The 16,573-nt window shown below is 38.1% G+C and overlaps 1 protein-coding gene across 2 annotated transcripts; it reads left to right on the forward strand.

The window, feature by feature from the left end:
- The first annotated feature begins 1,421 nt into the window (after positions 1-1,421).
- On the forward strand, positions 1,422-11,677 carry LOC307112267 (uncharacterized protein). 2 transcript variants are annotated; one of them, XR_013814686.1, is made up of 7 exons: positions 1,422-1,536; positions 2,513-2,633; positions 3,515-3,618; positions 5,203-5,282; positions 10,048-10,112; positions 11,267-11,441; positions 11,528-11,677. XR_013814686.1 is itself a non-coding variant. In XM_079792776.1 (6 exons), the coding sequence occupies exons 1-6, from the start codon at positions 1,503-1,505 to the stop codon at positions 11,319-11,321; spliced, it is 459 nt and encodes a 152-aa protein (XP_079648902.1). In that variant the 5' UTR covers positions 1,422-1,502; the 3' UTR covers positions 11,322-11,677. The 2 variants fall into 2 exon arrangements, 1 of the variants encoding a protein (XP_079648902.1); XM_079792776.1 differs by having other exon boundaries at positions 11,267-11,677.
- The last annotated feature ends 4,896 nt before the right edge of the window (positions 11,678-16,573 follow it).

The following is a 16,573-nucleotide window of genomic DNA, read 5'->3' on the forward strand; positions in this document are numbered from 1 at the left end:
TACCATCTACCTGGTTCCACAAACCTGAAACCTGGATGTCTGTCTTTCTTGAATCTTCTAATTCCCTCATCCTCATCCTCTGCATCTAAACATCACCAGGTTATTCTAGTTTCACCAACAGTTTATCAAGTTTAAGCACGTTCCACCATACCTACTGACAGCATTCTACTACCCGCCACTGTAGTTTCCGATCTAGATTATTGTACCAGCCTCCTATTATATTCCCCTGAGTGAAGCCCCTACATTATTCAAGTGTTTTCTGAATAAACTCAATCTTATTCCCTCTCATCGTTTGTCTTAGGATAGCTGCCATAGTTTACAAGTCTATTCTAGCCCTGTCTTTAGATGTCAACTCCTTGTTCCCCAAGTGGCTTGCATACTTTCAGTTCTCTGCATAGCCCATGCTTATTCTTGCATTTGTAACCTTGACAACCTCTTCCATCTTTTACCACAACAAGCATCACCCCATTTCACCTAGCTAATTTGTACTCATCCTTAAGGTCTTGTTTGGACATCCTTTCATTCTGGAAACTTCTCTTGACAACTCTTCCCCCCTCAAAACCAGTTAGGTACCAGTATTATGTGCCCTCATAATGTTCTTCCCCATCAATGCACATTCACACTGTTTATTAGTTTGTATCTTTCAGTGGCCAGCAGTGTACTCAAGAGCAGGCATGCCTTTTCACTATTAATCCTCTGGTACCCAGGTTTGCATTAAATGTTCGTGTGAATCATTGTATTGCTCGTGCCTGTTTATTTTCTTATGTTTTGACATCTGGGGCCTTGGGAGAGTGCCTTTCAATTGGCAGCCTATATCCTCCAACCACCTTCTTTACCAAACTTTCACAAGCCAGGCAACATTCCTCTGCCCTAATGACTCCAGGGCCAGGTACCAAACAACCTTGCACAGCCCCTACATCCACAAACCAGCTGAAATGATTAATTCGCCAATCACAAATTAACCCGCTTACCCTGCATCTCCCATTCCTTCCTGCAAAAATCAAAATCATGTCTCTTATCCATGCTTTCCCCTCGCTTCTGCCTCCTGACCCACCCTGGTGCTTCCCGGTGTGGACTTAAAAACTGCTTGTGAATGCAGTTTAGAATTGATTTGATAGGAAAAATCTTGTTCATTTAACAAGAACTGCCAAGATAAGTGGTTGTCTTGGGGGAATGAAAACTGTGTTTGGATGGTGGGTATGGGGGTTTTTCCAGATTTATATAACATCAACTAGCACACCTTAATGCCCACCGTGAAACAAAAGCCTCGGCGAAAATGGAGCTGAAGGAGCGGAAGTAACAACTTGGTCCTCATCGGCATTTCCCGCTCCGGTGGGCCCCTGGAGTCTGGGCTGGCTTTGCGCAGCCGCACTTCGCTAGACGCGGAACCCTTGTGAGTGGTTTCAACGTTTTCCAGTCGGCAGTGAAAGCACACTTCCGGTCCTCACGGAAGTTGTTGCACAGTCGTTTCCGAGGCGGTGTGAGGTAGAGGAGCGCTCCAAATGGGTCGTAGCCGCTCCCGATCTCCGCGGAGGGGTGAGTTTAGAAGCAGTTTGGAGGGTCTGGGGCTCGGTTAGAGGCGCTTCCTATCCCCCCTTATTTTCTATGCGAGGGCAGCCGAAAGGCAGGCTCTTTACTCCTGAGAAGGAGACAAGCGGGGTGTCTGTGTGGATGGGGGAACGAAGAACTCCGCCCTTCGGTTCCAAAGTAGGTTTTTTTCTCCTTCTAAATTGGCGTTTCGCTCATTATCAGCCTCCAATAGTAACTTTTGTAATTCTTGTACCTGGTAATTTAGAATCAGACCACGATTTTTTCACTTAATTTCTGGGTGACCGTGTGTAAGTCATCCAACCTTTGAGTCCGAATTCCCATAATTAGACATTGGGGGTAATATTACCTAGCTTTAAAAACTGATGGGAGAATTAATGGCACATTCCATAACACTCAGCATGTTATACTGCCTGTGTCTTAAATGCTCCATGTAGTTTCTCCAGTTTATTATAATAGGGAATCTTGTGTCCTGGGAGCTCACCTCCTAAGGTCTCCTGATCCCCACCCCCGTAAGTGAGGCAGTGCTGTGTACTCTGACTTAGATCCTCGGTTCTGCCCCTGATTGGTTTTTACCACCTTCTACTTGTCAAGAGGTGATTTTCTTAAAAGTTAAATGAGGCCGGGATCCACATATGGCTATTGAGGATCCCAGTCAGAATAAAGATGTGCCCAGTCAGGATTAAGACGTGCTGTTTAATTGTAGATACACCGGGCTGCCTTGATTTAGTACGGAAAAAGTAACATAATCTCAATACTTTTTTATATTGAGTACTTTTTGAAATGATAATAGTTTGGAAGTATATATATTTAGTCAAATAATATTCTGTTAAAATTTATTTCACCTGCTTTTTATTTTTTTAATGTGACTACTAGAAATGGCTTGCATTATATTCCTATTAGACAATCCAGCTCTAAATATTTGAGATAATTTTTGGCTTTGCAATTTTGTTCCTTGTGTTAGAACGTAGGCGGTCCCGGTCCACTTCGCGAGAGAGAGAACGCAGGCGCCGGGAAAGGTCTCGGTCCAGGGAGAGAGATCGGAGACGGAGCCGCTCTCGATCCCCGCACAGAAGACGCTCCAGGTAAGTGGGGATCATAAGCAGAGGTTTTACCACAAGTCCCAAAGAAACTAGTTGTTGCCCTTTACTTTATTTTTATCACTTATAAGGCCATTTACAACAAGCATGTCAAACTCAAAGGCTAACACGGGCCAAATAAACAAGGTTTAAGTTTATGGGGTGCGTGCAAAAAAACAAAAGCTTCAATTTTAATAGAAATGTAGGTTTATTTTGATAGAGATATGCTGAATACAAAGGGCTGAAATAAATGAGTAATCGTTAACAAAAAAGTTTGACATGCTTGATTTACAATGCCAAGAAATGGGAGACTTTAGCCCATCTTATTCTAAACCTAACATTTCCATGGGTGAATGGGGTTAATAAGTCTCTACTCCTAGAGTTGCATTTAGGAGTAAATGAGAAATAATACCAGAAAAGCACTTAACATGATGCTTGGCAAGAATAAGAAATAAGTGTTTGTTTTGTTTTTATTGACTTTTTGGTGATAAAGATTTATTCAAGTATACAATAAAAAATGTGAGATCTTGGAAGTACCTTAGAATGGACTCGTGATTTCCTATTAAGCATCTATTGCTGTTTAAGTCAACTTTTTGTGTGTTTATGTGCAATTGTTAGAAACTGTTTAGTTACATTTTTCTGCCTTGCAGATCATTTTTTAGCCCTAGCTATACTGAGCAAGACTGTATTTTTGTTTGTTTGTTTTTTGTTAACAATTGGGCTAGGCAGAACCTTCTAACTTACTCTTCTATAGGAAATGGGCTCGTGGTTCTCTGCAGCCTGGCTTTTGTTCAGCCTTTACCTTTCAGGCACTCATGCATGTCTGTGCTGATTGACACAGTGGCCAGGTATGTCTGTTTCTGACATGTTTACTTATTATATATTAGATCCCCAAGACGACATAGATCCACATCTCCTTCTCCTTCTCGACTGAAAGAAAGAAGAGATGAGGAAAAGAAAGAAACAAAGAGCAAAGAACGTCAGATAACTGGTAATGTTATTAGTTAAATAACTGTAGGAAGAGTGCAGCCTTGTTTAGATAACTTCAGGCATGGTAACATTATAAAAGTATAATTTTTGACCATTAAGATATATTAAGTTGTTTACAATATTCATTGCGTATGGATTGAGATTTTGTTTTAATTGTACCTTAGTGAGTTCCTGGTTCTCTTGGTGCTCTTGATATTGGAAGGACAATTAAAAATGTGAGCATCTTTTATTTTGGAAGCACCTTCAAAACAAGTGTCATGTCTGATATTAAAGGTGGTCCTGCCTAAAGGCTTCAACATGTCCTTTTAAGCAGTTTCTTCTGTTGGAAGGTGACAAGCACATTCCTTCCTTGCACCTCAAGTTACATTTTGCTTGCACAGTTCACCATAGCTAAGATTTGGAAACAGCCTAAGTGCCCATCAGCAGATGAGTGGATTAGAAATCAGTGGTACATCTACACAACGGAATACCACGCTGCTGTAAAAAAGAAGGAATTCTTACCATTTGCAACATCATGGATGGAACTGGAGAGCATTATGCTAAGTGAAATAAGCCAGTCAGAGAAAGATAAATATCACATGATCTCACTCATTTGTGGAATATAATGAACAACATAAACTGATGAACAAAATTAAAACCAGAGTCATAGAACCATCAAACAGACTGTCCAACCTATGAGGGAAGGCGGGGGGTAAAGGGGTAAGAGATCAACCAAAGGACTTATATGCATACATGTGAGCATAACCAGTGGACACAGACAGTAGGGAGATGAGGGCATGTGCTGGGGGTTGGGGTGGCCGGGGAGAGGATACTGGGGGGAAAAGGAGACTTACGTGATACTTTAAATAATAAAGAATTTTTTTTAAAAAGTTACATTACAAATTGAAGAGGAATTTTTTTCATTAGACTTAAGTCTTTTGTGTGTGTGTATATGTGTGTGTGTGTGTGTGTGTGTGTGTGTGTATGTGTATATATATATATACATATATATATATATATATATATATATATATGTAACAATTTATTTCAGAGAAGATGGGAGAGGGAGAGAAAGACACATCAATGATGAAAAAGCATTGATCAGCTGCGTCCTGCACACCCCCAATGGGGATTGAGCCCAAAACCGGGGCATGTGCCCTGACCGGGAATCAAACCATGTGTTTGATTCCCGGTCAGGGCACATGCCCCTAGGAAGGCCCGTGGTAGGCAAACTGTGGCTCGAGAGCCACATGCGGCTCTTTGGCCCCTTGAGTGTGGCTCTTCCACAAAATACCACGGCCTGGGAGAGTCTATTTTGAAGAAGTGGCATTAGAAGTTTAAGTTTAAAAAATTTGGCTCTCAAAAGAAATTTCAATTGTACTGTTGATATTTGGCTCTGTTGACTAATGAGTTTGCCGACCACTGTCCTAGTTCATAGTTGACGCTCAACCACTAAGCCACACCAGCTGGGCTAGACTTAACTCTTTAGCTGATTGTTTTGTATGTTTTTTGCTGGTAAGGTGGAGTGACTGTTAATCTAGTGCCACCTTTGCTTTAATATATATAAAATAATAGAGTTTTTAAAAATTTTCACTTATTTTTGCAGAGGAAGACTTAGAGGGCAAAACAGAAGAAGAAATAGAAATGATGAAGATAATGGGATTTGCCTCCTTTGACTCAACAAAAGTAAGTAAAACTTGAAGCCAGTTAAGCAGTTTGATTTGAATTAATCCATTATGACTGTCCCATTTTTTTCATATTTTTTTACTGTTGACAATGTAATTGCTTCCATTGATACAAGTTTATTCAGTTAAAAGATAATAACTGGCTGTGTGAAGGGGTTTGAGAGTACAGAGAAGGAAGCAATGAGGTGCCTTTGGAATCCAGGGAGTATTCGCCTGGGATGATGTCCAGTTAGATCTTAAAGGGCCAGTACAAAGAAGAGGAAGATCAATTTAAGTAGAAGGAGGAGTTCATGAAAATGCCATGTAGACAGGAAGTAGCATAGTGTATTATGGGAATTTCAAATTCAGTGACTGTTAAAAAGATGCTGATGGGCCAGTGACTACACTGAGGCTGGAAATAGAGGTAGGAAGCAAATCATAACGGACTTTTGCTGCCCTTTGCCATGCTGAGGAATTTAGAGTTGGTTCTTTTTTTTTTTTAATATATTTTTTATTATTGATAGTATTACAGGTATCTCCAATTTTCCCTTTCATCCCCCCTCCCTCCTATCCTCCCAAGAGATGATTCTTTAGGTGGTGAGAGAAAGCAAAGATTTTTAAGAAAATGAGTGATAGGATTTATATGTGTTTTAGACAGATGACCTAGGGCAGCCTTGGAGCACAGATGGGATGCATTTACTAGACGTACCGATTAATAATGCAGATATTTTTTCAATAGATGGAGTTACACATATGTTGATATGTATTCAATTTTATATGTATGCTGTTTTGTATTAACACGCTTCAAAACTTCACATGTTCAATTTTCTGAAGGTGTTAACATCATAGATATTTTTACGCTTAAAAATGTTGAATTTTGTGCCAAAAAAAGAGCATTTGCGGGAAGTTTTAATTCATTATTTTGAAGAAAAGTGCTGCTGAAAGTTATTGTGTACTTTGGGAAACTTATGGTGAACATGCTCCATCTCAAGATATTTGTGAATGCTGGTTTAAATGCTTTAAAAGTGATGATTTCTATGTGAAAGACAACATCCAGGTCAACCAAAAAAGTTTGAAGACCAACAATTACAAGCATTAGTGGATGAAGATGCATGTCAAATTCAAAAACAACTTGCAGAAAGATTAAATGTTGCTCAGCAAACAATTTCCGATTGTTTACAAGCAATAGGAAAGATTTTAAAGGAAAGAAAATGGATGACACATCAACTGAACGAAAGACAAATGGAAAACCGAAAAGTCATCAGTGAAATGTTGCTTCAACGTCACAAAAGAAAGTCTTTTTTGCATCGAAGTGTGACTGGCAATGAAAAGTGGATTTATTCTGAGAATCCCAAATGCACAAAATCATGGATTGATCCAGGTCAACCATCAACGTCGACTGCAAGGCCAAATCGTTTCGGAAAGAAGACAATGCTCTGCGTTTGGTGGGATCAGGAAGGTGTGGTATATTATGAGCTTCTAAAACCAGGTGAAACCGTTAATACTGATCGCTACCGACAACAAATAATCAATTTGAACCATGTTTTGATAGTAAAACGGCCAGAATGGGCCAGAAGATATGGCAAAGTAATTTTATTTCATGATGACACACCATCACACACTTCAAAACCAGTTAAAGACACGTTAAAAGATATTGCCTGGGAAGTATTAACCTCCCCCCATCCCCGCCGTATTCACCAGACCTTGCTCCTTCAGATTACCACTTGTTCCGATCGATGGCACATGCACTTTCTGAGCAGCACTTCAAAACGTACAAAGAAGTGGAAAATTGGGTCTCTGAATGGTTTGCCTCAAAACAAGAAAAGTTCTATTGGGACGGTATCCACAAATTACCTGAAAGATGGGGGAAATGTGTAGCTAGCAATGGACATTACTTTGAATAAGCACTTTTGATGTTTCTCTTGAAATTACTGTGTTTTCTTTGATTACAAAATCCGCATTATTAACTGGTACACCTGAAGATTGGAGGCAGGGAGAACTGCTGAGTCATGCAAGTGAAAGATGATGAAGACATGAACTGAGAGGATCTGGAATATTGAGAACCATTCAGGTGGTAGTGGGAGTGATCAGTCAGTGATGATTGAGGTGACAGGCTGAAAGACTGGGTGGTAGGGTTAACCAAGAAAGGATTATGGGAAGAGGAAGTGCTGTGAAACAGAAGAAGAAAATTCAGCTGCTGGATAAAGATGACATTGGGTAGCTGCACACATATCTCATAGCTCAGAGAGGGGTGGTTTGGAGATTCTTTCCAGTATGTGTAACCATCATACTGGAAAAAATAAGGGGAAGGGGAAGGAAAAATGGAGGGATTGTGGAGATGGAGGTAAAGTCAGGTTATAGGTAGGGAGAGGGGAGAGAGTAGGAAGAGGTAGGCAGACAGAGGTAAAGAAAGGGGAAAGGGAGTTGGAGGGGAATGGACGGGAGAAGGGGGATGGAGGGAACTAGTAAGGATATACAGAGAAAGAGTTTGTGGAAAGAGAATGTTTTTTAAGAACTTCATTTTCTAGAATTTTTTTTTTAATTTCTTTATTGATTAAGGTATCACATATTTGTCCTCGTCCCCCCATTCCCATCCCACACCCCTCCCCACACATCATTTTCTAGAATTTTAAGTCTTTTTAGTTTTGTAAATGGAATTTGAGATTTTTTTGAGAAAATCCATTTCCCCTCATCTTGTATTCCATTGAGTTGTGAAAGGAGTGGGATAATTTCAGATGCTTTAAAGTTTCTAATTGATGTGATTGTGTGGGGCTAAATATTCTTTTTCCTCCCACATACTCTTTTAGGATGACAATGTATAAACTAAGAGGAGTACTGTTTTGAAGTGAAAAAATTAAGAATGAGCTTTTATTCTCACAAATGGTTTTGTGAACCCCATTTTGGAATTTAATGCAGTTTATCAGTTTATTTTCCTTTAATATTGTTTTCCAAAGTATTTTTATAACTAAAATGATTAATATATATGTAGGGTGAATAAAAATATCTTCAAAGTAAAGCAACTATATTTTTATTGTTTTTAGAAGAATATAGAGGGAACTTATCAGAATTATTTTCTTTATTGGGGGCTAGAGGGTTATCCCCAGTATTCTTTGAAATTCATGAGAATCATATGTGAAGATGAAGTCTCACTTAGATTTTAAATATAGTCTGCTGAAGATGCTTGTTTCTAAAGGAAAAATTAGGTGAATATAAGTCCCATGAAAATTATGGAGTACCACCAGAAGAAGTAATATCAGTTGTTTTTTAATGACATCTACAAGAGTGTTATTTTAGTTTGTATGCAGTTAGCTTCAGTTATAGCTCACTTGTGCTGTTCAGTAATGTGCTTATTGTGATATCATATTGATCTATGAGACCTTTTCATATGCCAATGTAGCCCTTCCATTTTAACATTTTGGAAAAATTCAAAGTTTGGTTATATTTATTAATGGATAATTTTCTATTCCAGCATGTAAATGAAAATAGGGCTATTAATATATAACTCTGCAAATAATTTTCAAAAATCATTAAGCCTTTAGGAATTGAACTTAGTAAAAAGGTTAGCATTATTTTCTTTTTTCCAAGCCAGTGTGTGCAAGTCATTCCTACCTCCTGTTCTTGGGAGATCAAAATCCTGCACCTCAAGTAATTTTACCCATTATTCTTCCCTTCCCCAAAATGTAGTGAAAATAGGAAAAATAAGATCAAATATATTTATTTTAGCTCCACTTTAAATATGTACCTCATTTGTATATGCCTTTAGGCCAGTGAGTAAGAATCCTTTTTTTGCCCTAACACAGACAAGATAGGGCACACTCCCATGAGTAATAATGAGGAAAAGTGGGGATTGAGGGTCATGTGTGTGTGTGAGAGAGAGAGAGAGAGAGAGAGAGCGCGAGAGCGCGCAAGTGAGTGCTAACTGATGGTGTTCATACATCTAACAATTATTTTCTGAGCACCTGGAAGTGCAGTGGCCTAGGGTGTGAGTATGCAAAGGTGACTTACAGGCATATCCCTCCCTCAAGAAACTTGCAGTCTCATAGGGGAAATGACATCAAGTGTATACATCATGATAATGCAGGTTGGAACATGGAGGGTATCGGTGCTCCTGGATCATTTGAATTGAGCCTTGAACAATGTATAAGCTCCACATAGTTGAAGATTGAATGGGAGTTGGGATGGTAATTCAGGCATGAGGAACAGCAAGTGGTGAGTTAACTTGGCTGAATCAAAAGACCCATAAAGGAATTAATGAAAAAGAGGGTAGATGCCACATGAGAAAAGGCCAAGGTACAAGTGACACTCAACATTAGCATATGTTATTCTGTATTCTGATTTCTGATTTTAAAACCCAAATTGCAAGGCCTGTGTAAGAAATGGGATTTAGATGAATAGTGACTGATCCAGCCATAATTTGAAAATGTGAATTTTTCTAGAGAAAATACCCTTAACTTATATATGGTTTCAAAGAATTCTTTGACCAAAAGAGGTTAGGATCTGCTACACTATTTCCCTTCCTGCCTTGCCCGTAATACATAAACCAGGAATGTTTCTTGATTTGAATATTGTATTATTTGCTTATGTGTGACTATAAAAAGGTGAACAGAAGTGTAATACTTGGGAGCTCATGAGATGTCATCAGGATCTGAAAATTCTTTTTCTCATTAGCCTACCTCATTCTTAGATGGATCTTGCCATGTAAGTCTGTCTATAGGATGCAATTCTTTTGATCAAGGCATTTAATGTATCCTTCCTGTTTTTATAATTTGTATATTGCTTTTCTCCAGGGAAAAAAGTTGGATGGTTCTGTAAATGCCTATGCCATAAATGTGTCTCAGAAGAGGAAGTACAGGTATGCATTACCCCCATTATTATGTTTAAACCAATGATATAAACTATGTGCTTGGGAAAGAATTTATTATAGGATAATTATTTGTAGGAAATGTAGCAATCTTCCATACAGCCCCTTGTTTTAATCTTCCTTACTTATATTCTGGTGTGTGAATTTCTGATTTACATGTGAACTAATTATTATAGAGAATGGTAGTTGACTTAAATATTTTACAACTGTATAAATAGTTCTTCAGAACATTTTTTTAAGTCTTTTGACTTTAATTTCATTATAATTATAGATTTAAAAAATAGATCACTCCTGAATTACTCACTTGGATTGGTTATGTAAGGATTTCAACTGTAAATATATTAAGTACACACATTTTTTTTTTTTAAGTACACACATTTTATTAATAGCACGGGACAATTTATACTTGAAATCTTACTGAATACCTAATGAGTTGAAAAGTCAAGAAGACATCTTCAAACATTGCTTTTCTCTCTACCTTTATCACTGATAAAAGACTAATATTCCAATTAATTTAGAATATGAATAATGTGATTTGAGAATGCTGGTGAGTTAAGGAACCAGAATCATCATTGACATTCCTTTGTAAAGTTAGCTTCAAATAAGGTGTTATAGAGAAAACCAGTACCTGTTTTGAACTCTGCTCTATATCCTTTAACTAGGTGTTTGGTGTTACCTAAAATAAATAAATTGATTTTTTTAAGTCTGTGGGATCTTCTCAAATTATTTTGAAAGTAGATTTCCATACTTCTATTTGGATTTCACAGAAATCTATAATGCTGTTGCTTATTTTGAAGGTGAAGTAATCTTTTCTTACTGTACATTAAATAATCTTGAATACTTCTTATTCTATATTTGACATCTTAAAGGTTATTTATAGGTGCAATCTCTGAAGCATGTGATTTTTTATAAAGAGAGAGAGGAAAGGGGAAAAAGAGAAAGAAACATCAATTTGTTGTTGCACTTATTCCTTGATTAATTGATTCTTGTATATGCCCTGATTGGGGATAGAACTTGCAACCTTGGTATATTGGGACGATGCTCTAAACAACTAAGCAACCTGACCAGGACCATGAATATTTTTTTGCAAGAGGAGTCCAGAATTTTTTTTTTAATGAACATTGAATTTTTTCTTCTTGTCATAGGCAGTACATGAATCGCAAAGGTGGATTCAACAGACCTTTGGATTTCATTGCGTGAGAATTGAAATGTTGAAGAATGATTTTTCCCCCCCTCATCATGATCAGAAGAGTGGATTTTGTATTTTGTATTTCATATGCATCAAAACAGGCCAGGATCACAGCCCTTCCTCCTTGTAAAGTAAGAAAATTTTATCTTTGATGTGTGCAGTTCACATACCCTGCCTCAAAAGAAGAAATGTTAAATATTACATTTTTTTCTTTTAGGAAGTATCATTTGGGGCAATCATCAACCCCATTTTTTGTCTTATTCCTGTGGAAGCTGTATATGTTTTCTTCTTGGATGCTCGTTAGGATTTTTTAAAACACATAAAAGTAATTTGGATGTAAGTGTCTCAAATAAAGCAATTATTTCTACCTCTCTGTATTTGCTAAATATTTTATTAATGTATAAAATATCTCCCTGTACATTTTATTTTTTCATGCATAGATTTAGATATGATTCTTAGTAGTTAAAAAATTAAAAGAATGAAAAAGTATAACTGAATTTTTGTATCTTCTGAGGGTTTTTTTCCTCAGTACCACTTACTACTTTCCCCCCATTTTTAAAAGCAATACATGCTTATTATTTTAAAAAAAAAGAAAAACAAAAAAAACCTTGGGAAAACCAAACAGTAAAAGAAAAGCCAAAATCCCCTGTAACCTACCCCCAGAAACAATGTTAATATTTTGGTGTATATCTCTCCAGGATCCTATGGGTGTATATTTTCTACTCCCAACTATGAGATCAGAATGCAGTTCTCTTTTGCGAATTCTTTTTCGCCCATGTGCTGTGAATATCTTTTTAATATTCTTACATATTCTTTGGAAACTTAGCTTTTAGGAGGTACTTGGCTGTACCATAATTTTTATTAACTAATCATTTACTTGGTGAACATTGACTTCCCTCCCATGATTTGCTGTGAGTAGTATCCCTGTCACATATATCCTTTTGAACTTGTTGCATTATTTCCTCAGGTTCGGTTTTTAAAGGTGTGTGTGTGTGTGTGTGTGTGTGTGTGTGTGCGCGCGCGCGCGCGCGCGCGCGCGCACGTGCGCGCTCGCATGTTTTAAGGGTTTTGATACATATATATGGCTAGAAAGATAACAGTGGACTGGGACCAGTAAAGTATGAGCATTCCCATTTCATACAAATGTACTAATATTGGGTGTAATAATTTATTTAAAGTTTCCAATCTGATGAGTAAAGTATTGGTATTTGCTTTTAATCTATTTAATTTCTAGGGAGGAGGAACATTTTAAAAACATGTTAGCCATATATATTCCTTTGTAAAATGCTAATTCTAAATCTTGGTTCCATTTGTGTTTTGGAAAGTTTTCTTTTTCTTACTTGAAGGAAGCTCTTTTTATATTGAAGATAATAAACATTACCCATTCTGTTTCACATCTCATTGGTATTTGAGCTCCGTAGTTAGATTTTAAATTTAGGTTCTTTGTTTTTGAGTACAAACACATGGAACACAATTTGGATAGCACAAAGGATATAAAGTGATAAGCTAATTGTGTATCTTTTCAGAGATATACGCAAATACATATTCAAATATAAGCAAACTGCACAACAAGCCTTTTTTTCACTTACTTGTAAATCTTAAGATTATTTCTTATCAGCACATGTAATATTGCCTCTTTTTTTTTTTAATCATCAAGTATGGTTTATTTCAGAATGTTGTTTGTAACCTATTACTATTTTTTATAGTTCTTTTTTTTTTTAATATATTTTATTGATTTTTTACAGAGAGGAAGAGAGAGGGATAGAGAGTTAGAAACATCGATGAGAGAGAAACATCGATCAGCTGCCTCTTGCACACCCCCTACTGGAGATGTGCCCGCAACCAAGGTACATGCCCCTGACCGGAATTGAACCTGGGACCCTTGAGTCCGCAGGCCGACGCTCTATCCACTGAGCCAAACCGGTTTCGGCTATTATAGTTCTTTAAAAGCTTTCCTGGCAGGTCATTCCACAGAAAGAAAAGAGTAGTAACCTACTAGTAAACGAGGCTAGTACTCCCGGATTGTCTTATCTTTTCATCTCTCTCTTCCTCTCTCTCCCCCTCTCTCTCTGTCCCTCTCTCTCTCTCATTGAATTTATTGGGGAGATACTGGTTAATAAAACCATATGGGTTTTAAAATAAAATAAGGAATGAATAAATAAATAGAAAAGTAGTAGAATGACTGCATTGAATAATAGTGTGCAGAGAGCACCTTGGTTCATTTAATCCCCATGAAACACAGCAGGCATTATTATCTCTGTTTCCCAGATGGGAAAGCTGAGGCTTTTCAGACCAAAAAGGCAGAAATAATTGGTGTTTATACTACAGGTTGCCTTCAGTCCTTAAATATTTGAATGTGCTACATTAGCTGCACAACTTGTAGTGCCCATTGCATGAGTGTCACTGCCTTAGTCAGATTATTTTGCTTGGACTTTTTGCAAGCTGAGCTAAATAGACTCCTAAACCCCCACTCACCAAAACTTGTGTGTCTGTAAATTATCCAGAACAAGGACTGTCTGACCATGTATGTGCACACCCAATTGTTTGAATAGGGAAGCTAAAAATTCTGAGATAAAATAATATAACCCAAACCAAATTACAGGTCTTTGGGTTGTTATCTTTGTTTGGTGTGAGATTTGACTTGAGATCCTCAAGACAGCATAGTTGTAAAGAAATTTCTGAGCCCAACTGGTGTGGCTCAGTGTTTGAGAGAAGACCTATGAACCAGGAAATCACAGTTCGATTCCTGGTTAGAGCACATGCCTGGGTTGCAGGCTCGATCCCTAGTGGGGGGCATGCAGGTGACAGCCTATCAATGATCCTCTCTCATAATTTATGTTTCTATCTCTCTCACCCTCTCCTTATTTCTCTGAAATCAGTAAGAATATATATATATATTTTTTAAAGAAATCTGAAAATATCTGGTAGGTCAATAGATATGTGCTCCATCAGCTAACACCAAAGAAATAGAGAAGGAGGAAATCTTTTAAAACCCAGAGATAAGACATGTCTGATCCTAAGAGAAGTCTTGGTTTGAAGGATCTTTTATCCATCAGATTGTCTGATTCTGTAAGAATAACAAAGATGGAAGGATCATCCTCATCTTCCTCTAACAGGCTGCTGCCCCTCAATGGGCATAAATTATGCCAAACCTTCTATTTTCACATATCTAAATGTTAAGAGTGCTTCAGGGCTCAATCCCTAGACTATTTGTGTGACTTCAAACGTCTTCTGTCATGGCTCCAGCTTGACCATTTTACTGAATTCAATTCCAGGCTTGTATATGCACCTAGATTACTAAGCACCTCAAATTTAAAATTAACTGAACTCTCACTTCCCTTCCCAGCCTTCTTTGAGGCTTTCCCATCTCGTTAAATGGCTCGCTTCTCCGCTCACTCCTCTGCTCAGACCAAAATCCTTAGGGTCATTCTGAACTCCTCTCTTTCTCCTGTACTTCATATCTAATTCATTAGCCAATTCTTTTGACTCTTACCTGAGAATATATTTTGAATCCACTTTTTTTCTCCCTTAGTCCTCATCCAAGGATTTTTACAGAGTGTGGGAGGGCAGAAGAAATAGAGGGAGAGAGAGAGTGTGCGCCCGCTCTTGAGAAACATCGTTTTGAGAGAGACACGTCAATTGGTTGTCTCCTGAATATGCCCCATCCGGGGCCTGGGATAGAGCCTGCAACCTAGGTACATTCCCTTCACTGGGAATTGAACCCACAATGCTTCAGTTCATGGACCAACGCTCCAACCACTTTGCCACACCAGCCAGGGCTTCAATCTAATTTTTTCAGATTTATTGAAGTATAATTGACATGAAATTATAAGGCACTTCACATATACTTCGTAGTGATTTGATATGTGTTGAAACTGAGCACTTCTTACCACCTATATAACCTAAGCCATCACTCTTGCCTGGACTACTGTGGTGGCCTCCTGATAACTCCCCTTCCTTCTCTTGCTGCCTCAGTTTATTTTCCATTCAGCAGCAGAAGTGAACCTTTTAAAACGTGTACCAAATCACCTTGCTCCTGCCTCTGGTAATTTTCTGTGATTTAGAATTAAGTCTAGGCCTTACTGTGGTTCACAAGCCTGAAGTCTGGACCCTGTCATCCCACAGTCTCTCCCTGATCCTACTGCACTCAGCCACGCTGCTGGCCTCCTTGCTGTTCCTTCAGAACAGGTGTGCATCTACCTAAGTGTCTTCCCACTTGTTCCTCCTAGAATGTTCCTCCTACCCTACATATACCCCAACCTTCCCTCCCTACCCCAGAAACCACATTCTGTCTTTAAAGATGTATCTAATGTGGACATCCTATATAATAAAAGCCTAATATGCAAATTGTCCCCTTGACTAAGAGTTCAACCAGGAGTTTGACATAAACGGTGACCAGCATCCATTACAGAGAAAGGGCAAATAGCAATATTAAAATTTCTTGTAAGTATTTTCTTTTCAATGTGTGTTAATCAATGCACTGGGCCACTAGTTTTCATATAAATGGATATATCATGTGAATGGAATTATACAATAATTCAGTCTTTTGTGTCTGACTTGTTTCACTTAGCATGATGTTTTCAAGGTTCATCTATACTATAACATGAATCAATACTTTATTTTTTTTTAATCCTCATCAAGGATATTTTTTCTATTGACTTTATTTTTTCTTTATGTTTTTATGATTTTTAGAGAGAGAGGAAAGGAGAGGCATAGAGAGATAGAAACATCGATGAGAGAGAAACATCATCGATTGGCTGCTTCCTGCACAGCCCATTCTGGGAATCGAGCCTGCAACCCAGGCATGTGCCCTGACCAGGAATTGAACCAGTGACCTCCTGGTTCATGGGCTAATGCTCAACCACTGAGTCACACCAGCCTTGATTTTTAGAGAGAGTGAGAGGGAGGTGGAAAAACAGAGAGAAACATCCATGTGAGAGAGACACATCGATTGGTTGCCTTCTGCATGCACCCAGGCAGGGATTGAACCTGCAACCGAGGTATGTGCCCTTGACTGGAATCAACCTGCCACACTTTAGTCCAAGGGCTGACACTCTAACCACTGAGCAACCTCTAGGGCCTTTATTTTTACGGTTGAATAATATTCTGTTCTGTCACATACCACATTTTTATTTATTTTTATTTATTTTAACAAATCTTTATTGTTCAGATTATTACAATAAATCAGATTATTACAAAAAATTGTTCCTCTTTTTTCCCTCCATAGCTCCTCTCCACCTGGTTCCCACCCCACCCTCTGCCC

This window comes from Cnephaeus nilssonii, assembly GCF_951640355.1.
Source record: "Cnephaeus nilssonii genome assembly, chromosome: 15".
In the NCBI taxonomy this organism is placed as follows: domain Eukaryota; kingdom Metazoa; phylum Chordata; class Mammalia; order Chiroptera; family Vespertilionidae; genus Cnephaeus; species Cnephaeus nilssonii.

What these genes read in the sequence shown, in the direction of transcription:
- LOC307112267 (XM_079792776.1), top strand. Translation starts at nt 1,503, where the DNA reads ATGGGTCGTAGCCGCTCCCGATCTCCGCGGAGGG. An exon ending in CCGCACAGAAGACGCTCCAG is followed by an intron (nt 2,634 to 3,514) that starts GTAAGTGGGGAT and finishes ATTATATATTAG; the next exon opens with ATCCCCAAGACGACATAGAT. An exon ending in CAAAGAACGTCAGATAACTG is followed by an intron (nt 3,619 to 5,202) that starts GTAATGTTATTA and finishes TTATTTTTGCAG; the next exon opens with AGGAAGACTTAGAGGGCAAA.